This window comes from Triturus cristatus, chromosome 8 (assembly GCF_964204655.1).
Source record: "Triturus cristatus chromosome 8, aTriCri1.1, whole genome shotgun sequence".
NCBI classification, from domain to species: Eukaryota; Metazoa; Chordata; class Amphibia; order Caudata; family Salamandridae; genus Triturus; species Triturus cristatus.
Window position 1 is genome coordinate 754,794,448 of NC_140591.1, and position 26,847 is coordinate 754,821,294.

At 43.5% G+C, this 26,847-nt stretch overlaps 1 protein-coding gene across 2 annotated transcripts in view; it reads right to left on the reverse strand.

Annotated features, from left to right (window-relative positions):
- The window catches only part of LOC146805036 (interleukin-5 receptor subunit alpha-like), a 450,109-nt gene that overhangs the window by 109,635 nt on the left and 313,627 nt on the right, over window positions 1-26,847 (reverse strand). For both annotated transcript variants that reach the window (XM_085620451.1, XM_085620452.1), the window contains exon 7: window positions 11,300-11,454. In XM_085620451.1, coding sequence (XP_085476577.1) covers window positions 11,300-11,454 — 155 coding nt within the window. The remainder of the gene's footprint in view (window positions 1-11,299; window positions 11,455-26,847) is intronic.

Genomic DNA, 26,847 nt, shown 5'->3' on the forward strand with positions numbered 1-26,847 from the left:
GTGTAGTAGAAACTGGGTCCTCTGTGCAACTTGCTGAACATATGTATTGAGTATGTGTAGATGACTTAAGGGACACTGCCGTACCCAGGCTGTTGTGACCAGAGCCTTCATTGTGTGGTAACTGATGGATGACTGACCAAGTGTTCTGCTGACATGACCGAGACCTTCTGGGGCTATGTTTGGCACAGCTGAGATTCCACATGAGTTGAGTCCCCTCAAGTAAGTGTGTTGTTCCGTGGCATTGCCTGGGACCATGTTGTGTGGGCATGTGTGTGTGTGTGTCCACATCCCTTCTCATACATAGGCAGTGTTCCCTTGATATGTTCCTGTTGTTGATGTTTGCTGATTGGTACTGTGTTCATCCCACAACTTTGCCATGGGCTACCAGATGTGTGGGTGCATGACACACTACTGTTAATTGGTGTTTCATCATTGGGATTTGTCTGTTCTGAGTGGTGATGATGTGTTCAGACGCAGATGGGATACAGTCAAGGCACTTGTTTGTTTTCAATATCATGTAGTTGTCCCTAGGTGGTACCTTTCAGTGATTGAGACATGTGTATGTGTGTGTGACTGCTCCTACTTGTCTGGTTCAGGGCTGCAATGTTTGCAGGTGTCAGCATGTGTGCCTTGTGGTTCTCCTTGGCTTCTGTATTGTTCTGGGACTGTGGCAGGTATTATGAAGGTTACGTGAGCTTTGACGTTATGGCCATGTACCGCATACTGTGCAGTATGTCTGTCATTCACCAGGGATGTAAACTGTCCTTGTGTGATGAGTCTGTGCACCTTAGTTCGTCCCAAAATTACTGTGTTGTCATGGGTGCATGTGCAATGTCACCTGTCCATGTGGGCTTCACAGATGCACATCGGTGCAGTTCAGGGTGTGTGGTGTTGAGGGTGGACTGATGTAAATGTTTGCATGGATGGGACCCTAGCTCCCGTTTGTCCATGGATGACGGGCCATGCTGAGTGATTTGTGTTTGTGTATGTGTGATGTACGTTTGTGGCACAGGACACATGTCTGGGTTTCATAGTTTGTACGACATCTACCTTTGTCATCACAGTGGACGTGTCATGCATGCTTGTGTCCCCCCAATGTCTGGTCCCTGGGGGTAGTGCTGTTGTGTGTCAGTCTCTTGCTGTGTTAGTTGCTGTTCATTCCAGCTTGTGTCACATGTGTCTGTTGTGCTCCCTCTCATCTCACAATGCCTAATTGCCCACTAAGGGGGAATGCTTTGTGATGGTCACTTCTGCTTTTGTGTCATTGTACACTGTATGCATTGTCAGCCCCCATGGGTGGTGCTTTTCTGCACATGGCCGAGAGTATGTTAGGTTTTCACAGCACTGTTAGCCTCACCACATCTCTGTGGGTATGGGACTCAACCACTACTTTGCCCCAAAAGTGTTTCATGTGTTTGGACCAGAAATCATACATGCTGTTTGGCATTTGCAGCTTTGACCATGATGATACTTACCTTTTGGTCACTGTGATGAGGGGTTTTTTCGACCCCATCACCACAATGCTCAACATTTGCTGCAGTTTGGAAGCACACACTTAACTTTTGTTCTACACAGTGAGGGGGTGTTATTTTTACATTGACACAGTGCTAGTGGTGCTTGCCTTGTGTAGGCCACACTCAGTTTTTGGTCACACATGTGATGGTAGTTACATTGTATGTTCGAAGTTATAATCACTGTTGTGGGCATTTGTCACAGACTACACACTGTTGTCATGATGTTAGGGGGGATGTTTTTTGCTGACATACCTAATGTTGGTGTATGATGGATGTGTGGCGCATCACCCATCCTATGAGTGGGGGTGGCATTAGTGATGGGCAACATGAGGCCTATGGGTGGGGGTGGCAGTTGTGATGGGCAACAGGTCCCCTATGGGTGGGGGTGGCAGTAGTGATGGGCAATATAAGCCCTATGGGTGGGGGTGGCAGTAGTGCTGGGCAACATAAGCCCTATGGGTGGGGGTGCCAGTAGTGATGGGCAACATAAGCCCTATGGGTGGGGGTGGCAGTAGTGCTGGGCAACAGGTCCCCTATGGGTGGGGGTAGCAGGAGTGCGGGGCAACATAACCCCTATGAGTGGGGGTGGCAGTAGTGCTCGGCAACAGTTCCCCTATGAGTGGGGGTGGCAGTAGTGCTGGGCAACAGGTCCCCTATGGGTGGGGGTGGCAGTAGTGATGGGCAACATAGGCCCTATGGGTGGGGGTGGCAGGGGTGCTGGGCAACAGGTCCCCTGTGGGTGGGGTTGGCAGGAGTGATGGGCAACATAAGCCCTATGGGCGGGGTGGCAGTAGTGATGGGCAATATAAGCCCTATGGGTGGAGGTGGCAGTAGTGATGGGCAACAGGTCCCCTATGGGTGGGGGTGGCAGGAGTGCTGGGCAACAGGTCCCCTATGGTTGGGGGTGGCAGGAGTGATGGGCAATATAAGCCCTATAGGTGGGGGTGGCAGGAGTGATGGGCAACATAAGCCCTATGGGTGGGGGTGGCAGTAGTGATGGGCAACAGGTCCCCTATGGGCGGGGGTGGCAGTAGTGATGGGCAACAGGTCCCCTATGGGTGGGGATGGCAGTAGTGATGGGCAACATAAGCCCTATGGGTGGGGGTGGCAGTAGTGATGGGCAACAGGTCCCCTATGGGTGGGGGTGGCAGGAGTGCTGGGCAACAGGTCCCCTATGGTTGGGGGTGGCAGGAGTGATGGGCAATATAAGCCCTATGAGTGGGGGTGGCAGTAGTGATGGGCAACATAGGCCCTATGGGTGGGGGTGGCAGGGGTGCTGGGCAACAGGTCCCCTATAGGTGGGGGTGGCAGAAGTGATGGGCAACATAAGCCCTATGGGTGGGGGTGGCAGTAGTGATGGGCAACAGGTCCCCTATGGGTGGGGGTGGCAGTAGTGATGGGCAACAGGTCCCCTATGGGTGGGGATGGCAGTAGTGATGGGCAACATAAGCCCTATGGGTGGGGGTGGCAGTAGTGATGGGCAACAGGTCCCCTATGGGTGGGGGTGGCAGTAGTGATGGGCAACAGGCCCCCTATGGGTGGGGGTGCCAGTAGTGATGGGCAACATAGGCCCTATGGGTTGGGGTGGCAGGGGTGCTGGGCAACAGGTCCCCTATGGGTGGGGGTGGCAGGAGTGATGAGCAGCATAAGCCCTATGGGTGGGGGTAGCAATAGTGATGGGCAACAGGTCCCCTATGGGTGGGGGTGGCAGTAGTGATGGGCAACAGGTGCCCTATGGGTGGGGGCGCCAGTAGTGATGGGCAACATGAGCCCTATGGGTGGGGGTGGTAGTGGTGCTGGCCATGCAACCCCTATGGTGGCCTGTTGCTAGTGGCCAGGATATGGATCCCCTGTGTGTGTGTGACATTTTGCGGGTACGTGTCGTTTGTTTGTGTGGTGGGTCTGCGTCGGTTCCTGATCCGGTCATAGATGTACAGTACTGGTATGACCTGTATGATGGGATTCATGATGTGTTCGTCTCGTACACGCTGCTTGTTGCTCCGTCTCGTACCCGTTGCAAGCTTGTCCGTCTCGTAGCAGTGGATTGAGTTCTGGCGCGAATCGTACCTGATATGCTTCTTTTCTGGATGCTGTGACGTGCCGTACGTGGCGACCCGTCCGGCGTGTAGGAAGTACGCATCGTACTTGTCCGGCCGGAAACTGCTATGGATACTGCTTCTGGGCGACTCGGTTTGGCATTCAGAGTTACGGCTTGGACGGAGAATGAAGCTTGAATCACAGCCTACATGTCGGTCGGATTTTTAACAGTTATGCGCATCGTACTTCATCAACAGGACGGACCGGCTCCGGGTACGGGTCTGTCGCAAGGTAAGGCTACGAACAGCTCTCCGAGAGCTGTCCGACCCGGATCGGAATCGACCCCTAGGTAGCTAAAAGACCAATATTGGCATTACCAACACCAACTACTAAAATGTAAGGTTACTGCATTTCAAGCCCAACACTGCTGTCCAAAATGTCTAAAAAGAAAACATATAACGACGTATTTTTTCTAAATATTAATTAAACAACCTCCCTAAACCTCAATTCTTATTTTCCTTCTGGCTTCATAATTAACGTAACATTCCCATTCTAAAAAAATACACAAATACCCAGACTGTGGATGAGCAACAACAAAGAAGGAAGATGGCTGCTCATTCTGAGTATTTATGAATGTTCAATGATATTGAAAGGTTCTAATTATAAGTCATTATTCTAGTTTGTTGATGGTGTGTGTTAGAGCAGTAAAGGGGTGGTGAATAATATTGGTCTCAGTGCCTTGCCATAAAATTGAGTGCAAGAGGTTGGAGCTTGGTGATAAATGTATGTAGGTAGAAATGGGATCTGATAGTGTGATAGTGATGCGGCACATAAGACATATTACCTCCGAAAAAGATATCCCTTGCTGTAGAGGAGAAAAAGGTGCCTGTAGTGTGTGCCCTGGAGGAGAAAAAGAGATTTGTAGCTCTTTCCCAAAGGGAGGAATGGCTTTAGAAGAGTAAATGGCCAAGGTGGCTCATGAGGAGAGCCTGACGGGATTGGTCTATGAAGGAAGGCAGGACTTAGAGTTCACTGACGTTGGTGGCAGAGAAAAAGTGGTGCAGGAAATTGGGTTGCTTGTTAAGGTACATGAAACCCTACTAAATCAGGAACCACAATCCTTGTTGGGGTGAAGTCACAAGCAAACCCCAAATTAACTAGTGCTCAACCCTCTGGTAGCTTTGCACAGAGCAGTCAAGCTTAATTTAAAGGCAAAGTGTAAAGTATTTGTGCAGCACTTCAAGCAGTAATACATTGAAAACACACCACAAAAAGGAGCACGCACCAGATTAGAAAAACTGAGTACATTTTAATACATAAAACCAGACCAAAACAGCAAAACTTCAATCAGTGGAACCGGAGATACGCAGGTTTCAAGATTTTGGTGAACAAAGCACCAACTGTGGATATCTGGTCATGCCAGACAGGGACAAATTCACAAGTTCAGGCCGACTGCGATTGAGCGCAAGCCACCTACAAGGACCCAGTTAGGCCCACTGAACAAGAGTACTTTAAATCCTGGTTACGGAGTGTTGCGAGGTTCCGTGTCCTGGATGGGTCGCGGAGCCGAGAAGTCGGTTCCAATGAGCTGCAAAGCTGTAATGTGAGGTCCTGCATTGTCGTCCAGGACCCCAGTGGCAAGGGCTTGCAATGCAAAGTCTGGAGTTGAGGATGGGCCATGCAGTCTAGGCAGTGCGCCGGTTATGAGGAGCTGTGAGGCTGTGATGTGAGAACTTGTGTCATCGTCGAGGCTGCCATCGACGAGATATTTGCAATGTGACGGCCTGAGTCGGAGAAGCTTTGCCCAGTGGTGGTTCCATCGCAAGCTGCGAGGGAGATGCAGAGGCCTTGTGCCGAGAGAATTCTAGCAGCAGAGGCGATGCATTGGTTCTGCTCGGGATTGTGCTGCACAGTCGAGGAGATGCAGGATCCACAGGTGGGCTGGCAAATCACCTTTTGCCCACTTCCAAGGGTCCAGGACTGGGGTGGCACCACTTGGCAGTGTGGCACTCACAAATGGCAGAGTCCAGGTGCTGGGTTCAAGGTTACTGGAGCCTTCAGTCCCTGAGGCTCTAGTTAAGAGGGGTCCTGGGTTCAATAGATTCAAGTCCAGTCCTTCTCACCCAGGCAAGAGGTTATCAGGTCAGCACAGCAGGGCAGCAGTCCTCCAGAATAGCAGTCCAGCTGAGTGGAAGTCCTTTGAGCAGCATAGCAGTACTTCTTCCTGGCAGAGCCTCCATAGATCCAGAAGTGCACTGAAGAATTGGTTTCTAAGGCCCAATATTTTTGCCTGGGCCTTCCATTGAAGTGTGGCAAGCTTCTAGAGGTTTCTCTTTGAAGTCCACAGGTTTCATGTCTTCCCTTTCCTTGCTCCAGACTAACTACAAGGGGTATGCAGCCCTTTGTGTGGGGGCAGAACCCAGCCTATTAAAGTTTGAGTAGGGCTGTGCCCAGCTCTGCCCTCCCGTCCTGTCACTGATGGCCCATCCTGATGGCCCATCCAGGTACACCAAAGCTCTCTATTGTGTGTGGCTCTCTAGGAAGAATACACACAGCCCAACTGTCAGCTGCACCCTGTCATGTGACCCAGAGACAGGCTGCAGGCAGTAAATGGCTAAGGCAGGAAAATACCAACTTTCTAGAAGTGGCATTTTCAAAATTGTAATTTAAAATTCAACTTCACCATAAAAGAGGATTTCTCATTACAATGCCAAAGACACCAGGAGAAAATATAACTGATGCCCCTGTAAGGCATCAAACTGCAGAAAAGGGAAAGGAGTCCCATACTACTACTAGGCCTGGGAGGAATTTGCGTAGTCACGTTACACAATGTTACGCGAAGATGCAAAAAATCTCCGCGAGCTACGTAGAATTCCGCAAGCACGTGGAATTGCTTGTACTGCCCGTTCGTGATGCGTTTTTCCTGTTCAGGGACGCTGTTTGCGTGCTTGGGGGAAATATTTTGCGAACTTGCCCATGCGGTCACCAATTGGCTCGGCCATCTTATTTCACTTGTCCCGCCAGTTCATGATGCGTGTTTCCTGTTCGCGGATGTCCGATGGCGCATCCGAATGACCTGTTCGCGATCGCACACTTTCGCGGGCTCGCGCGGCCGGCTACCAAAATCTCGTGGCACAACGAACTGATAGGAAAACTCGATGGCGAACACAGGGATCCCGGTAAGTCACTACCGCGTACTCGAACATGTATTTTGAAAGCGCAAACAAGGAAAAAAATCAGCTACGCCGCAGATCGTGGAATTTTCTGCAATTCCGCATTCTCCGCGGAACGCAGAATTGCCAAAATTCTGCAAATTCCACGAGCGGAGTGGATTTTACCGCCCAGGCCTAACTACTACAGGGAAGGCAGGTGGGCACCCAGGTGAAAAAATGCCGTTTGAGAAAAGCTGGTGCTCTGAATAATTCTAGTCAGTGTACAAAAGGTGAGACTCTTCATGCCCGAAGAAAGGCCCCATTAGAAACCAACCAATGAGGATAGCCACTGAAACATTTGGGGAGACAGTTTAAAAAAGGAAATATTTTAGTATAGCCTAGTTTAGCTTAGTTGGGAGGTGGACTCAAACGTCAGCTCATGGTCCCTGTGAGTTCTAAAAAGTATTTCAGGGGGCCTTACCGAACAGGATCCTTGAGACTGCAATGCAGGACCACTTTGCCAGCTCGACCCAGGTGGTTGAATGCCTCCTCTCCATAGAACAGTACCATAAGGTTAGAAATATGCAGGGTAAGATATGTCCATGTGCATGACCACCCTATACCTATGGCCACTTTGTTGTAGAGCATCCTGTGTTTGAGAAGAGGGTAGATGTGTGTCCATGACTTCTTGCCTTCTGAGTAGACTGCTTTCTTGTTAGTGAAGTGCCACAGGAAGGAGGGCACTCGGTGGGTGAGGGCATCCCAGTTGTCCCACCACAGGTTTCTAAGGGAATGACTCTGAATCTAAGGAGCAGGGTCCCAGGCTGTGAGTAAAGGGTTGGAGAGGGTGTGAGGTGCAGCTGGAATGTCAGTGAAGCAGGTGTTGCCTACTGTTACAGGAGAAGATCCCAAGAATGGTCCTATTGTGGTCACTTGTGTTGCCTGCTCTGTTGGAGAGACAGGTGACAAGAGAACTAGACAAAACATACCCCCTGCATGACACCGACAGAGTGTGCCACCCTTAATGTTGATTGTGTGTTCTTGCGGAAAGTTATGGGCTGCAACGCAAGTGTTAGGTCTCAGGTCAAGCAACCTGAGCTGAAAGTTCAGTCACACAGTAAAACCCTTACAAGGTAGAGATGCAAGTGTCAATAAGGTGCCTGCAACTTGAAACAGGAGTCCCCTACTCTGAGAGTACCAGGTGGCATGACAAGCCTCACGAGGATAATTTAATCAGTGGATTACTGACAGGAGAAATTTCCAAGGGTGAAGCATATCAGTTGTTACCTGCATGGATCTCACAGGGGACCCTCTGTGTGCTCGGTAATGACAAGTGAGGAACGGGACTGCTGGGGCACTACTCCTAGTTCTAACCTGAGATACTGAGGCCTGGATAGTGTGTTTCTCTCAGATCTGAGTGAACTGAAAGGGCTAAAAGTGAGGCCCACCTCAGGCACTGAATTTGTGCATTTACCAGTATGTGCATGGCCATTGATCGAGTTCATTAAATTGCCAGCTGTCTCGTCACAGCCCAAGAGCCATCATACTGTGTTATTGGCTGCTGATTGACCTGTTGTCAGAGCTAGTCTGTGGATGGGGGCCGGGCCCTTACCCAGGAAGAAATGTTGACCACATGGCCTAGTTGGTCATGGTGGTGCTGATCACTGTCTCTAAAGCATCCATGTCTAGGCTAGGGTCATTCCTTTTACAGGTGTGGTCTGCGGACAAAGGGTGGGGTTAGTCATGAATAGGTTAGCGGCTGGGGCACATCCTGAAAGAAAGGCATTGCTTGGTCCAGGATAACACATAACAAGCAAACAAGAGCTGATGAATAGACTCTTTTTTATTGATGAATAGTGAGGAAAGCCCATAGACTGATTAGTCTACACCTGCACTGTGTATCAGAGGGACATGTGCAGAAAATGTGTCTTACTGGGTAGTTTCAACAGTTTTAGCAAGTATGTAATCTGGATCTACCTACTTTTTGACTGTGAGCACTGTGAAACTACTATGTAGCATCCTAGTGCCCGTCCTCTGGCTCCTCCACATGGAATAAAATTATCGAAAACCAATTAGCATATTTCACTTTTGTGTAAGACTATAGTAACTTAAAAACAAAATGTATAACCTAACTTGTCCTTTTTCAGGGATAATGTGTGTCTGGTGGGGGGGCATCCTATTGTCACACATACTTCAAGGAAATGGTCCTGTTTGATCACCTGGGTAAGCTGCCCGGACCGCTGCTGACCACCTGGGTACAAGTTAGGGTAGCCCTGAAATACAGAAGGATCCTTTTTTCAAGTGAGAGCTTTATGCCTAATTGAAGTGCATATAATGCATGCCAGAATAGGCTGGGACACATACATTTAGCCCTGAGAAAGGCCCCTGACCCATATGACTCGCTGTGTGGGCCAAACCATGTTGAAAAATTCAGGGGTGATTGATAAAATAACGCTCAAATGGAACCCTATACTTATTTGTAATAAACCCATGGTACCCTGCTAATAAATAGCATTTCTGACAGGGTATACCACAGGGTTGTTTTAAACTCTTTTTCTTTACTAAAACTGTATTCCTACTTTATCCAGATAGATAATTTATATAAGAACTCCCATTCATGGTTGAGTCCGCCTTTATGGTATTACCCTATCAGGGTGTGGGTGGGCTCCATGTTCTTCCTTCTTCTTAAAAACCTTGCTATAGTGTAGAAATCCAAAAGATAAGCCGAAACAGTCTTGCGTTGGAAGGGAGAAGTTGGGAAGGGAAAGAGAAGGGTCAAAAGGAAGAAAGGGTTGGAAAGTAAAAGAAAGAGCACCAGTGAGAATGCAGCAGCGCCACATAGAGTAAGTAGGTAATCAAGTGAGTCCCCTTTCCTACACTGAAAAAGAAAGGAAAATCAGAAACAAATAGGCGTCAGCAGAGTCTCTGCTGGACAAAGAGTTCCTTTTGGTTTTGTGTCAATCCAGCACCATTGAGCCAGTTGACAGCAATTGCAATGCTGTGAAACCAAATTAATTTACTCTCCATTCATTCAATTGTCACATTATGACTCTTATCCTGTCAGTACTGCCTGCTAGTGTGTTTCTTATCCTGGTCATTTGTGTTCACCTCTGCCAAATAACCGAATTTAATACAGAACATTAGTGTATTCCAACATCTTAATCAACTTTGAAAATGGAAGTTCTGATAGCAGTAGCGAGGACTAGCTGCTTTGAAATCTTCCAGGATATTTCTATGAATAATATGCATCATTGTTACAAAAAGCAAAACACAGATTGAATGAGCTTCTATCAACTTAAATGATATTCAAATTCACTGTCCAAAACCATGACCATGTTAAAGCACACATGGGCCATTCATGAGGTTGTAGAACATTTGTAAATACTTCATTCGTTATCCCTAGTCAGTGGGTGGGATTGACTCCTGGCTCCTCTCTAAGCTAATAGCCCTACCCACTTCTGTAGCAGTTGCTTTTTGCCCTTCTGCACACAATCCCCCAGCGCCTCTCTTCCTAAAAACACTATCTAGCTGTCTAGCCTACACTATGGAGCAAGACGTGTTCGTGCACGACGATAAGGACTCCACAGATTCTACCAAGAATGTACATGGGCTACGGTGCAATACACTGTTCCTCTTTAAAGAATTTCTTAACATTTTTATATCCTTGGACTCGTTTGGGATAGTGTTTTGGGACAGCAAGATAACATTGAGGTGCTCCACATTACTTTTCCTGGTGAATTTTCGTGGATACTGACTAATCAAATTCTGTGGAGTGTCTTGGGCAGTCGCCACAGACATACAAAGGAACACACCAAGGAAGTTAAGAGCTGCCATATATCTGCGGTTATGAAACGTTGAAGGCATCTCTTACAGAGTATTCCTTACTAGTGATACATATTTTTTTGCCCTGAGGAAGTTCCCTATATGGGAATGAAACGCGTTGGCTGGATTGCTTATACCTGATGCTTTTTTAAGAAAAGAGATTTATTGAAATAAAGAAGTTATTTTTTCTAACTATTTGGTCTATTGGACTTCTTGAGCTGCGCACCCCCACTCATCACCATATCTTTTGATCTGGAGCACAGTGACGCCACTCAACGGCTGGCGCAGGAGTAGCTTGCACAGCGAACTGAGATATAGGAACTGGCACGAGGTGCGGCATAAGAGATCCGCCGTTGCTGCTTTTGAAAATTCATATATTTCTATATCTCCATTTCTCACTGAGGTTCTAGGTTACCATCCCCTTAAAGTATGTAAATGAACTTTACCCAGGAGCCCTGCTCTTTTTCAAACAAAGGCTACAATGAATGCAGAAAATAGTAGCAAGACAAGTCCTACGCGTGCATATACATGACCACTTCTTTAATTGGGTATAAGAAAATCTGAAACGTGTATTACAGTTTCACAGAGTGCCATCTACTAATATACAATACATCTTAAACTTTACTTAAATGATACTACTGAAAATAGCTCTTAGGTATATGTGTGATTTTGATTTGCAAGCATACAGAGTGCCTGAAGCAGAATCTGACTATTAGCATATTAAAGTTCATACTAGCATATTGAAGTGCCTAGTAAAATACCATTGCTACTTACATATGGAATAGGCTTCTTGTTAACTTCTGTAAATTCCACTTGATATGAAAAGCAGGTGGGTTGGGGTGAACGAATGGTCAATGGCTGAGTCCACTGAATCCTGAGGCCTGCTTCTTCAGGATGAAGTGACACATTGCTGGGAGGATTCAGCTTCTCTGAAAATATTACTGAGCAAAGTTAGTTTTTTTGAATTAATTTGCTTTTGCAGAAGATAAAAATGTGTAACATCTCTAAACTTAGTGATTCCAAATTCTAAAGCCATTCTTTATGAAGCAAATAGCTTTTTGGAGTTGGCTTTCAACTTTCACATGGTACCACAATTATGCACTTAGAAGATGTGGAGTTTATCACATTGAATAATTGCACACTAAACAATTATGCATTGTGCTGCTAAGAGGTAAAAGAAAGTTTTCTGCTTTTTAAAGCACATCTGCTACCAGACTGTCAACATCTTTTGCTACCTGTGCTTAAACGATCATATAGTTATAGATTTACATAATGATTGGTAGCATCTTGAATGCACAGTATACCATTACATTGTACATCATTTCTTAATGAAAGAAAACATTAAAAAGAGCAGCTCCGAAGCATGGATGCAGCCCAGAAGATGGAACAATCTTATCAGATAAAGTTCAGACTGCGATGGTAGACCCAGGGCCAGTGAGCTTCAAGACTGCGGAAATGTTGTACCTTTAGATAGGGGAGAGAATGGTGCCCTGCAATCATAGGACTGCTGGGTGTTGCCACAAGCCCTCATATTTGTGGGAGCACTGTGGACGTTTTTCATAGGTGGTAGAAGGAGGTTAGTGGGTGCATAGTGAAGACAGATCTTCCTTTAGGAGTGACTCCATCTCCTCCCTTCAATCCCTTCCTTAAGACATAAACAGCAGCACTTAATTTGTGCCAGTGGTTGCAAGTGATGAGCACCAGGGGAAACATCCAGTACAATGCAGTCATTACATCACACTGCTTTTACAACACAGTTGTTACAACGCAACTGCCTTTACATAACATGCCATTACGATGCATGCCATTACAACGCATTATAAGGTAAGTAATAGAGATGTTTTAGTTTTAGGGTGGGTATGGGTTTTGGAATAGATGGGAATAGTAATTTTTACCCCTACACTATCCAACACTTTCCCTACTGTTGCACTCACTGGAGTGGGAATAGTAATTTGTACCCCTTCACTATCCAACACTTACCCTACTGTTGCACTCACTGGAGTGGGAATAGTAATTTGTACCCCTACACTATCCAACACTTACCCTACTGTTGCCCTAAAAGTATTATGCACTGTAATGGTATGCGTTGTAATAGAATGCGTTGTAATGGTAGTTTTTAAAAATATGTTGAAATGGCATGCAGTGTAAAATTATGCAATGTAATGGTAGTTGTGATGTAAAAACTGCATTGTAAAAACATGCTTTGTAATTGTTTGCGTTGTAACATCATATATTCAGCACCAGTGCTCATTTTTTGGGGGAGCTGCGGCTAATTTATCATGATTAGACTTTGACCCAGAGAGAGATAATTCAAGGCAGGTTAATGAAAGAGGAAGTGAAAGACAGAAAGTATTTGACCAATAAAGAAACCTGGGATGGAAATGAACCTGCAAGAATGACATGAAGAGAAAGGAATTGTGGGGCAGAAGAAACAGCCGTTAGGCAGTATCACTACAAGACAGGCACCCACCGCAACCAGTAGCACAGGAGTGGGACTCCCAGAAACTATTTCAGGCCCTGCACTTTTTTTTATGTTTTACTTTTTTGTTTTTTACAAATTAAGCACGGAGTCTAAATATATTTACACTGTAAACGATAACTACTTGCTATGACTTCCTTACGTTACAGTAATTCAGAGACAAATGTAAACCCATTACACTAAAGTTTGAACATTTATTTTCCTATGATTTTTAAAACGTACCTCAATTCTGAGGAATTGAGCACATAAATGATTTCCGTATGGATTGGATGATTTTGACCTTTCTGAAAACGTAGGTTGGGTTTATTATCCTCTCAACTGAGTTACAGTTCCCCTAATACTCCGAATCTGATATCAACAAAAATTTCTATACAGAACAGATTATCTTGAGTTTAACTCAGAAGACATGGAATTTAGGGATATACTGTTTGGAAGATCTGTGTTTAAAATCTCTGTTTTCAGGGTATCTTCCATAGTAGTTTTGTTATTTTGTCTGTGGCCTGTTGGATATTAGTCAATGGAATGGTAAATGGATTTTTGACAGAAAGGAAGAAAAAAACAGTTTTCTCAATAGATATTAGTCACAGTATTTATGTGGGGGAAATTTGGTTGGGGTTTACAATGAAGCTGCAAACAGAGATAAATGCATGGGGATCTTTTGAGGAACATAACACAGAAGTTCAACTTAAGAGGCCTTTTGAAATCCTAAATTGTTCAAAGGTTATTTTCTAAACACAGAGATTCTGACAAAGATCCTGATTAGATGCATGCTGCATCAGAGGAGGTGCCTCGTCGCCATTAGGCATGATGCATGAGAGCACATGCTGCTTTTATGGAGTGCACAATAGAGACTGAAGCAAAGATTAAATCAATAAAGGACATTCTTTCTCAGTTTGAGGAGTCAGTCTGACATGAGAATTTCACCAGAAAGGAGGTAAGGGAATGAGGGTTCTTTTGTTTGCTCATGATGACTGACAGATCTGGCATCATTGGCATCCCCTGTATTTATTTTTACCTTTGACTCCTGTATTTTCGCTGTGTGTTGGACTTCGTTTTTACTGGTCTAGATGCTTTGGGCACTTTTCCACTGCTGTTCAGTGCCAAAGTGCAAGTGCTACCTTTGTAAATTATGGATTGGTGATTTCATGATTGGCATATTTGATTTACTAGTCAGACCCTAGTACAGTGCACTGTGGGTGCCCAGGGCCTGTAAATCAAATCCAAAAAACTCATGCAATTTCACTGAATTAGAGATTGATATGTTCAGATTTTATAGATTATTGAAATTGAAAAGCTTTTTTTCAACTTTGGAGAAAAATGTACATACAACCATTAAAAGTTCTGATATGACCATTGCAGAGTTACATGATGTGCAATTACTTATGTCCTTGACTGAGGGGGAGAGATTTGGAGTGGATGATATTGCCTCATTGTTAAATGTGCCAACAGATTATAGTTGTACTAGTGGTTTGAAGTTAAAATCCAAATTTATTCCACAAGGTACCCAATTTGCTGCCATAGATTTGTATGTTAAACTAACTAAAGATGAATTTCACAGATTAGAGGATCAAAAGTGTAAGGCTGGATGGCAATTGCAGGAAAAAGATAATTTGACTCGTGAACAACGAGTAGCTTTAAAAAGCTTGAAAACTGAAAACTGACAACAATATAGTTATTCGTGAAGCCGATAAGGGCGGTAATATAGTCATTATGGATCGATTGGATTATTGCAAAGAAATTAATAGACAACTGAGTGATACTAGTTGTTATGTGAAGTTACATTCTAATCCTATTGAGCAAGCTAACAGACACATTATGGAGAGGTTGTTTGTATGGAAGGAAGAGGGCTTGATAGATGAGGCAGAATTTAAGTATTTGCATATTAAAATCCCACTTACCCATTTATTTACACTCTGCCGAAGGTGCATAAATCTAGATGTGATTCACCAGGGAGACCAATAGTATCGGGCATTGGAAGTATGACCGAGCACTTATCGGAATTTGTGGATGTATTTTTAAAACCATTAGTGACCAACTTGCCATCCTACATAAGAGATACCATGGATGTCCTCAATAAATTGCAGGACATCAAATGGGAGCAAAATATGAGTTTAGTCACATTAGATGTGGTTGGACTATACACATGTATAAATCATGATAAAGGTGTGCAGGCTTTGAATCATTTTTTGGGAAGTCGCAGTGCTAGTTTGAGGGACCACTCTAAAATGCTAGTGGAAATTAGTCAATTGATCTTGAATAATAATTTTTTCCTATTTGAGGATAAATGGTTTAATCAAATAAGGGGAACGGCAATGGGTTCCAGGTTTGCTCCCTCTTATGCCAACCTTTTTATGGGATGGCTTGAGAGGGAGCATGCCTGGAGCCGGAATGCCTCTGAGTGGACGGATCATATTTTGTTCTGGGTCCGTTTTATTGACGATGTCTTAATGATTTGGAGAGGTAGTCGAGGGGAATTGGATGGGTATTTTGAGTATCTCAATTGCAACAATTTCAACATCACCTTTACAATGAAACATAATACTGATAAAATAGACTTCCTGGATGTAGAACTGTTTATTGATGAGGAAGCTATTAATAATAGGTTATTCAGAAAAAACACTGCCACCAATTCTATATTACGAGCGGATAGTGCTCACCAGTATCGGTGACTAGAGGAATCCCGTTTGGGGAGATGATAAGGATACGAAGAAACTGCAGTACTGAAAAAGATTTTATCAAGGAATTGGATAATCTCCAAAAACGCTTAATGTGTAGGGGATACCATAAAAGGAATTTAAAGAAGGCCAGGGACAGAATAATGAAGGTTGAGAGTACTAACACCTTGTTACAGAAGGAAAAAAATCGATCTGTAGAGCGAATTGCATTTGTGACCACGTATTGTTCACAACAGAATAAAATATTCAAGGCTCTGGGAAAAAATTGGAGTCTTTTGAAAGGAGTGCCGGGGTTAATTAATGTAATTGGAGATAAACCCGGGGTGGTTTTCAAACGAAGCCCTACTATAAGGGAAATGATGACCAGAAATTATATAGAACCAATAAAAATTGCGGATTTGAATTGGTTGCCACCACCGCGGAATGGCTTCTATGTTTGTGGATCGTGTAATGTTTGTAGCTTAGGTATTAACAAAATCAAAGAATTTACGTACAATACCAAGAAATGCTATTGTATCAGGGAATTCATTAATTGGAACAGTGTGGGAGTTATTTATGCAATAATTTGTGCATGTGAAAAGATTTACATAGGAAGTACTAAACGAAACTTCAAGTTAAGAATTCAGGAACACAAACGTTCTATAGTAAATCATGACACTAGATCCCCACTCTATCAACATACTAGGGAGACGCATCCAAGGGAAAATGATGTTAGGTTTCACGGAATACAAAAACTTGTCGCAGGATTTAGAGGAGGAAATTGGGAACTCAGGATTAGACAAGAGGAAGCACGATGGATCAGTCGTTGCAGATCAGTGGAACTCGGACTTAATAGTGATACCGAGCTCCTTTACTTTTTAGAATGATACAACTAAGACAGTATAGTAACTTGGTATTTCCAAAAGTGACAAATAAACTGGTCAGGATTAGACTGTTTAGTTAGTTTTATACTATGGTTAATTCAAGAATAATGATTACAATTATATTATAGGCCAGGATTGGTAATACATGTAGTGATGGTTGAGTTGGCAAACATGTTTAAATACAAATTACGAGGTTCCAATGTTAATTGTGATTATCATAAGACGAACTACTTGTAAGGAAATAGTGCCTGCATATAGTCACTATAAGGTGGGGCGCATTAATATTGTATAATTTTTTGATTCTTTGGACGTGGGACGATTCATAACAACTTTAAGTGCTGCCGAACTGAGGGGCGTATGACTTTGTAGATTTGAATGCAGGTATAACGATAAAAAGAATATTGGATATATAATAGTTTGAGATCGGTAAAGGATACATTGTGAGGACATTCTGGTACTTGAAAAGCAAGTACTATAATGGGATTGTAATTATTGAACTTGGTGTGGTGAATTGCAGCATTAATACATAAGTAACGACGGCTGGCTATTGATCGTTTAAATTAGGCTTTCTAACTACGCTTTATATACACATGTTTTTTATAATTTGTATAGATGTTGATGCGTCTCAGTAATTTTATTGCTGTTAATTTAGAGTGACGCATAATAATGTAGACTATTCATATTTAGGCATAGACTACAAGACTCCAGAATTGTAAACAACAGAAATAGCATTGCGGACGACAGGGGAAACATGCGCAAAATATATAATGTGTCGATGCACTATAGCAATTTCACTGCTTCCTATTTGGAGGGACGCACAATAAGATAGATTAATCGAATTTAAGAAGATACTGCATGATACTAGCATCTTAAACCATAGAAATAGTGTAGCGGACCACAGAGGAAACATGTGCGAAATATATAATAGCTCGTGATTGGTCGACCGGAGAAGCTTTTCAATTGGATTATGTGCTACCTTCAAGACCATGGAGATGTTCTGAAATATACGGCGCCTTGGATTGGCTAATTTTGGTCTTAATACTTCTGGTTCTCTCATTGAATGAGGACGGGTATTTTTGCAATTTGATAGGCTAAAAACTATGCGGACTAGATGGGAAGCAACTTAGGGAATATGTTTGTTGGTTGGCTACTAATTGGAAGCTATGATTGGTGCTTAGCATCTTTATAGCGTATGGGCGGAAACATTTTGTACCAGAGCGGATTTATCGGACCGGCTGGGGATGCTACGTGACTATTGGGAATGAATTGGTGCAGTCAGTAAGGTATGTTCTTCTGAGGAAACGCTTAGTATTAATTGGTAAATACCATTTGATATATTTGTATAGTACTAATAATGACGTCCTCCTTTATTATATTTATAGATTATTGAGGAATTGGTCACATTTTGGATGATTCGTTTGTGAAGATATTTTTAGAGGAGAAACGCACAGACCATAATTTAGGTGAGGAATATAGTTGTAGGAGGCGCACTTATTGTGATGAATGCCAATAAATAAAGGCATTGGAGTTCGGAACATGGTTCAGAAAATAATTAGACATTATGTTTTTCAGGCAGAAAATTAAAATAAAAACATTTTTGTAAGAAGAAGTGATTTAATGTTGGAGGGGACTTGTATTCAATGAACTTTAGTATCCTACAACGATTAACATTTATAGTGACATCTGAAACATTTAGGAGGTATGTTGCATATTATTTCCATGATTGATGGCAAAGATATTTAGCAAGGGATGTTTCTTTGATCCAGATAGCGAACAACTAGAATAGTTGATCGTTTTCATTATAACAATATTGATTGGGGGAATAAGGATTGATTAATAGAAATTTGGAATTGTATGTTTTAGGATAATTCTCATAGCATTGGAACCATGAATAGATTTTTGAGGCTATAGGATTTCATGGATTATGTTAATATATTGATGTTATGAATGGTTATGGGTAACTCTTTCATATTTGAGATTGTTAAATAGGCAGGATTACAAGCCAAAAAGTTATTTTCTGTTTATATGATTCTTTGTTGTGGATATACATAATGCATTGTATAGTGATAATATGCCCTTTTTTTCATTTCTACAGCCCTGATGATACATTAATCAACTTATTGGATATGTACAACAATAATTTGTTGGAGTAGTATATATGAAAATTCTTGAAAAAATAAAAGAATCCAACTGGAAGAGTTCGCTTTGGACTGCATCCTTTGGACTACAATATTTAATTTTTTAAACTGTTATTATTATTCCGCTCCTTCTACTTTCTGTTTATCTTTTATATATTAGTGGCTTTGACGGTGGGCCACTGGAGGTTGAGTGGAAGAGTTTATGAATAGAGATTTTTACAATAACCATATTGTATATACTCACTGGTGCACACAGAGTAGTAAACCCTCATGGTTGTGATTAGTTAATCAAATGCTGCTAATGGTCTGCAGCTCTGATTGTGCCACCCACATAAGCATCCTGTAAATGTAACTCTGGCATGCCATTGCAGAGCCAATGTGCAGTCTAGTCCTGCCAAGTTGACCTGTCAATTGCACTCACTTGCCAGGCCCTAACCTTCCCTTTTCTTACATGTTAGTCACCCATAAGGTAGGCCCAAGGTACCCTATGGGCAGGGTGCAGTGTATATGAAAGGTGGGACATGCCCTGATGTGTGTGGCATGTCCTGATAGTGAAATACGACAAATTACGTTTTTCACTATTGCAAGGCTACTTGTTCCCACAGGATAGAATGGGGGGTTTGCTTATAACATCTTATAAACATAACTAACCCTGGTAACAAGGTGGGAAAGTAGAGTTTAGTATGCCTGAGCTCAGACTGTTGAAATGCATCTTTTTGTAAGGGTGATTTTTACATTCTGTGTTTGAAAATACCAAATCTGTCAGGGCAGGGCTAAATAGACCTGGGCTGCATTTAGAGTAAGGGGAGGAGATTTCCTTTCACCTGAATGGGCCTGTTCTGCCTTCCACAATGCTGTCACCACCTCCTGCCAGGAAGCTGTACCAGAGATGACATAACTGGTTTTGACTGAGCACATGGCTTCTCTGCCACCAGAGAACAAAGGATTTTGCTGTATAAAAAGAGGGGTCCAGACCCCAGACTTTCAGATCAATTTTAGGAAATCAAGAGGAACCTTTGCCAAGGAGAAGAGCTGGAGAAACCTGAGAAGGAGTACTGCCCCTGTGCTGGTTGCTGTCTGGGATTGGCCTGCAGTGGCTACTTTCTACCAAGGAAAGGTAAAAGGACATTGCTGTATGCTGTGTCCCCTGCTTGAGGAAGATCTCCAAGGGCTTGAAACTGGGATTGCCTCTTGTTCTGAAGTCTCAGGGACACAAATACTTCACCCCCAGCTCCCCTGAACTTCCTTACTGGGAGTTCTGACCTGCCAAGAGGTGCCTGTAGCTGTTCTGGGCCTCTGGGGGTTGTTCTGGCTGTTGGCAGCTAGAAAAGCAAAGCAACAACGAGAAGCATGATGCATTCACACCTGTTTCCGACGCATCGCCGAAGGAACCATCGCAGTGCCTGCCCACGGTTCAAGAAATTGCCACACGTCGCATTGAGTGCACAATCATTTAGACGCAAGCCCTACTGTGCGGCTGCAAGAACCCATGCATCATCCCAGGTTATCGCATCGAGGTGCCAAGTCTGTTGCATTGTTGGCGGATGCAGTAAGAAACCGATGCATCACCTCCCCAAGCAGTAAGAAACCGACACATCACCTCCTCTCTGGTAAGGAACCAACGCATCACCTCCCCTTAGCAGCAGTAACGAACCGACGCATCACCTCCCCCAAAGCAAGGAACCAAAGCATCACCATCCCTGAGTGTAAGGAACTGATGAATCACCTTCCCTACGGCTCTTTTTGTTTATGTGCATGATACAGGTACTTTGTGTGAAAAGTGTGGCATCTGCAATTTGCTTTAAACTGAACAATTTCTACCATTTTAAAGTCAGATTTTTATTAGTGTATTGTGGATATGTGTTATTTTGGTCTCGTTTGGCTTAGATAAAGAGTACTTATTTTTCTGAACTGGTGTGGTGTCCATTTGTAGTGATTTCACTGTATTGCTTTATGTGTTCACAAATTCTTTACACACTGCCTCTGAGATAAGCCTGTCTACCCGTACCAAGTTACCACCGGGGTGAGCAGAGTTTATTTTAGAAGTGTATCCCCCTTACCCTGACTAGAAGCAAGGGTCCCTATTTGGACAAAGGTACCTACATCTGCCAATTAGAGAACCCCATTTCTAACAAAGGCACATAAGGTTTTTATAGAGCAGCAGTTGATAGATAAAGTGCATTAGACGGAGAAGGAAGTTCATGGATGTAGACACATCTAAGGCTGCTGCATCCATAAATATGTCCATTGTCAACAATTATCATGTGGCACCATTCCTTCAGACCTCAAGATTTTCTTCCTATGATCACTTATCAGGAACTATAATCTAGATCTAGCAGATCCTGCCTACTCAAGATCAATCTTGAATTAACTGTTTCTAGGAAAACAAATTGAAATATCAGTGTTTACTCAGATCTGTGACTTGGCCACTGCTTACTTTCAGATGAACAATCATTAAAAGTTGAAAAATGTTGTTAAGGTAAGGGAAAACATAGCATTGGAATTGCACATAAGAGGAAACATATTCTGTCGGTTGCTGGAGGGCCTGTCCTCTCCAATAGGTTGGGTATGGAAGGGATAAAAGACCAGAACAGTGACAAGAGATTATATTTTGTGATGTGCAATGTGTAATTTGTTATAAAAGTTTGAACCTAACAATGACTTGTCTCACATATGTATGGATTTGAGACTTCACCTCATCAATGAAGTTAGAGAGGAAGTTGTTTTGGTGGACATCTGTTATATTAACAAAGGAAGGTAGGTGCAACATAATGACAACTTTAGATACTTGTAGAAAATAATAAAGGTTCAAACCTTCAAGGTGATATTTCAAAAATACTACCAGTGCCACCTGATAGCCTACTGCAGAGGGTAAACTCTGTTATTAAAGGCTATCCACTCAAGTAGATAATGAAAGAGAGGGCCCTTAGCAACTTCTATATAACAAGGCAAAATAACTATATTGCTATTAGAACATTCCAGTCATTGGGGATATAATGTTCTAATTAAATGTGGAGAAATGAACAGACAACCATTGCAATTTTGGAGCAGAAGGTCTATAGTATCCATATTGGTATTCCGCCACTTATTGTCTTCAATGGAGTTCTGAGCATTCCAAAGTTCTATAAAGGAAAAGACGAGATCTAGGAGTTATGCTGGATGTTGGATTTTTTTGGAAGACTACCTCCTCAAAACACTGGTAGGCCATCTTGGATAGCGAACAGGGGTCGTATTATAGTAAATGTGCATTTTCATTGTTTGCCCTGGGTGCACCTTTAAAAAGGTGCGCCTGGTACAAACAATGAAAATGCACTCTATTACCATGAATATGGTGCCCCCAGGGCAGCCGCATATACGTGCTGCCCTGGGGTTGTGCATTCCTGTGAAAAATGGAGCTGTTTTTTTACAGCCACTCTGTGTTTCCACAGTGCAGGGGGCAACCTGCCTGCACTTTTGATGGGGATTAGAGATCCCCTTGCAAGCAGGTGCAATCAGTGACTGCACCTGCCTGCAAAGGGGTGTCTGGGGGATCCATGGGACCCCCTTTCCCCCCTCCAGAAACCTGCCATCAGGTGGCACACTGGCAGGGCATCAACTTTTATTTGGTGCCCTGTCAATGTGCCTCCTAAGGGCTTCTTTGCCTCTGCGCCCATGTCTGTAATAGTGCACAGGTGCAGAGGCAAAGGGATTCTCTCATTTTCATGGGCACGCCTCCATGCATATAAGGGAACAATCCCTCAAGATAGCGCTGTCGCTTTATGTGCGCCAGCGCTATCCGTATTACAGAAGGGGCCGGTAATAGGAATAAAGGTGGGCATAAGTGAGGGATAATGGGGATGAAAGGCAGAAGAGTTGCTATCTGAAGAAGGACTGGGAATTTGATGGTTAGAGAGTACTGAGTCAGACACGTTTTCCATTTGTTGTTTAGAAAGCTTGCAAAATTCTAGTTAATAATTGAGTCACTATCTTAACATTAAAAATGTGGGATAGATGTCATAGGCCATGCATTTATTATTGGTCAATATAAGTAATCATAACTTGGATGGTATAGGCACATTTTCAAAATGAACGGGTGTGTGATTTATGTATAACCTGAGAGACACCTATGTGAAGCAGTATGTAAAGGACGACGCCAGGCATAAAGTAAACAAGGGGGTTGAGGGCAACAAAGAGAGTACTGGGAAAAGTGGGCACTGCTACCATTCTGTAATTGACGGTATTTAAACACAAGTATAGACTCAATTAGGATTGTAATAACAAAAAATGATATTGTTGGAAAATTTTACTCTTAAGAAACAGAAAATAGAGCAGTAGTAAAAGGGAAAGAGGCATGAATGGAACTGAGTAGAACTACATTCATTTTTTCCAAAGGACATTGGCAAGGGACTGTTGCTCTTTTTCCTGGTAAGACAAATAATGTGTCCTCCCTGTAAAGGAGGTCTAGGTGGGTTCCTCCTGTGCTACAAACTGCCCAGAGAGGGAGGAACACACAAAATGTATTGACTGGGTGCAGATTAAGAAGACACCACCAACTGCTTTGGGATGCTAGTGTGGTTGTGAGGCAAAGCCTGACAAGCGTGAGCATTAGTACCCTAACACTATCTCCTAGGTAAAAGGTACATGCGCTAACCGCCCTTTCAATTTTTGTTGCATGGCTCATTCTAAATCTGTTCTCTGCCCTCTCAGTGTAGAAATGCTGGCTTCAGCCATAGGGTAAACAAATGATCCTTTGATGGGATTCGCAATCATCAACTGACCTTATTCCTCAGACACTTTTCAATACATAACATTATTATTTGGTAGCGGCTGTTTACCAAGTCCTGGGTAAATAGTGAATGTCCTCTGCTGTTTACTCTCCTGCTGCCTAAATAGCAGAGATTATGCAGTATTTGACCAGCAGCTGTAGAAATAGGTGGCAAATTAAATTATTTACCTTGCCACTGACAATGTAGAAGATTATATACTATTTTGCCGGCGAGTGTGCAAACAGCAAAAATACTTCACTATTAACCCAGCCAATGACTAGATAACAAAGAATATGTTCTATTTAGACAACAACTATGCAAAAAGCAAAGAAACGGCACTGGTTACCCGGCAGCCGACTAAATAGCAGATATCATGTACTATTTTGCCGACAGCCTTTCAAACAGCAAATATTCTTCACTATTTATGCAGCCATTGACTAAATAGCAGAGATCATGTACTATGGGATGCTGGCTGGATAGGAGTGATCATGTACTATTTGGCCTGTGACCACACAAACAACAAAGAGACTTCACTATGTATCTATTTGCCAACTAAAATAGTACAGATCATGGACTATTTCATCAGAGACCATGCCCACAGCTAAGACACTTCACAATGTTCTTGGCCTCCAAATAAATAGCAGAGATAATGTACTATTTGCCCATAGGCTAGCAAATAGTGAAGAAATGTCAATACTTACCCATGTGATGACTAAATAGCAGAGATTATGTAAAATTTGGACAATAGCTATGCAAATGGGAAAGAAAATTAATTATTTACCTGTCCGTCGACTTAATGGCAGAGATCATGTACTATTAGGCTGGCAGCCATGCAAACACAAAGGAACTTCACTATTTTACCTGGCTGATGACTAGATTGTAGAGATCATGTACTATTTGGCAGAAGGCAGTGCAAATAGACAAGAAAATTCACTACTTCCCTGATGACTGACTGAATAACAGAGATCATGTGCTATTTGGCTGGCTAGCAAACTGTAAAGACGCTTCTCTATTTACTCAGCTACATAATAGCTAGCAGAGATCATGCACTATGTTGCAAATAGCAAATAAAATTCACTATTTTCCAAGCTGCCAGCTAAATGGTAGAGATCATACACTATTTGGCCAGCAGTGGTGCAAACAGCAAAGAAGCTTCCCTATTTACCCAAACACCAACAAAATAGCAGAGATTAAGTACAATTTGGTGAGAATCCCCTATGATTTCATGATTGTTCCAGTTTTAACTGCCCCCCTACCTCATACTTGGACTCTCAGGGGCATATTTATTAATCGTCATGGAACAGGGGGCCTTGGCCATGCTGGCGTCCAAGATGACTGTATAGTGTGAAGCTCCAGAGACAAATCCACTAAATCCTACCCAAATGGGACAATCCGATGCTATCACTGCTCAAGGCCATGTGCTTCTGTCGTCCCAGACCTTGAGGAACCAGATGGCCTCTGTGCTGAGTACGGCAACACACCTGCTCCCGCCACCCCCTGGTGCGAGGCTATATGGCAGAGCCGCCAGGGCCGTTGGTGAGCCTGAGGCCGCCGCAGCAGATCCCCTGCCTCAACAGGGGCTGTGGCCCACTTAGGGGCTATGGCATCACTGGGCTTGCTCTGTTACAGGGGATTGCTGGACCCTGAGCATCAGCCACTAAGATGGAGGACCAGTAGATGCGTACCATACTGCAGGGACTGTGGCCGGCCTGAGAAGACTTGGACGCTCTGACTGACGCACCACCGGAATGCTGTGAGTACTAGTTGTGCTTACTCCTTAGTGTGTCTCTCTGCGCATTCAGTCACAGTATGAGCCCTCTGCCCCAGCTATAACGAGATTCATCCTGGCAATTTCCCTGCCAGACTTTGCTCGCTCCTAGATTGATGAGCCAACATTGAGGACTGTGAGTCAGAATACTAATTCCCAGCAAGATTAACGGGTGCCCACTGTGGATCAAACTATAAGCCTAGACCCTGGCCCCTCTATGTAACTGTGCTATTCACCACTATCATGGGGAAAGGAAACCAGAAACAAGTCAACGCGCAAAACCACACTGAGTTTAGATAATGAAGATGAAACCCCGGAAGGTTCTGCCCGAGGAGGATGAGAGATCCTATTGCAGGAGCTGTGTGGCAGGCTGCAGTCAATCAGAGACTAAATCGACTCTTCAGACTTCAAAGACAGGACAGACAAAATGCAAAGCTGGATGGTGCGGAGAGCCGCAACTTGGATCTGACGGATGACACTGGCGCCAATGCAGATCAGCTGAATAAAATGGAGAAGCTGCTGTTCCAAGTTATAGCAAAAAATGAGTACTTAGAAGCCTGATTGCGACGTAACAGCATCCATATTTCCAGAATAGCGGAAACTCGCCCAGACAAATTAGTGGAACAGCTGCTCGTCAGGCTGTTTGGTGCAGCGGAGTTTTCCTCATCCTGTCTAATTGAAATTCCCATAGGTCTCTTGGGCAGCGTCCACCTCCAGGAACCCAACCTCAGGCCTGATAGCTGGTCTGCTCAATTTTTGCATCTGCGACACATCCCTTCATCTAGCACATAAGAAAGGTCTTGTTCTCTACCAGGGTTTCCGCCATATCTATCTTTCCAGACTTCACCCAATCACTACAGAAGGGCTATAGGAGGTTCACAGAAGTGAAAAAACTATTATGCCCCAAGGGGATACATTTCATCAGGTTTAACCTGGTGCTTTAAAGTTTACTGTAGATGACAAAACTCATGTCTTCACTAACCCTGCAGATGGCAGTTCATTTTGCAAAAATCACTTCAAACATAAAAACTTAAGAGGCAGTGTGGATGCGTCAGCCAAATCTGATTTTGAATACTAGCGGATCTTTACACAAGGCCCCAGTGTTGGGATGGAGGGCACACATAACGTATTACCTTTCAGGAACTCCCTCAAGCTGCACTGAGCAGTGTTCATAAGTTGCCCATTCAGGCTCTCAAAGACTCCTGTTTATGTGGTACTTTATAATGACACTTGCCAGTATGGTGCAAATGGTTTAACAGAGTGTTGCTCTCACCCATGGTTTGTATCACCTCTTTGTTGTCAGGGGGTATAGTTGGGGGAATTAACACTGAAAGTTGGGGTATTCAGTGAGAGATGGGGCGGATGGAAAGGGGATTTAGTTTTCTTCTTCTGTTTAGGTTCTAAAGTCACAGTCAGTTAGCAACGTACACGAAACACACATGGCCCTACTCCACTGGACGATTTCTATCCTTCTCACCATCAAGACATGACTGACACAACCTAAATAAAGCTGACACTATTGTTCTGGAACATTTGGGGCATCAACAATCCACGTAAAGATAAAATGGTATTGTCCTATTTGCACCGCTATGGCTTATCTCCAGGAAATGCACATGTCACCAGGGTAGATACACACATTTGCCGCCAAATTAGG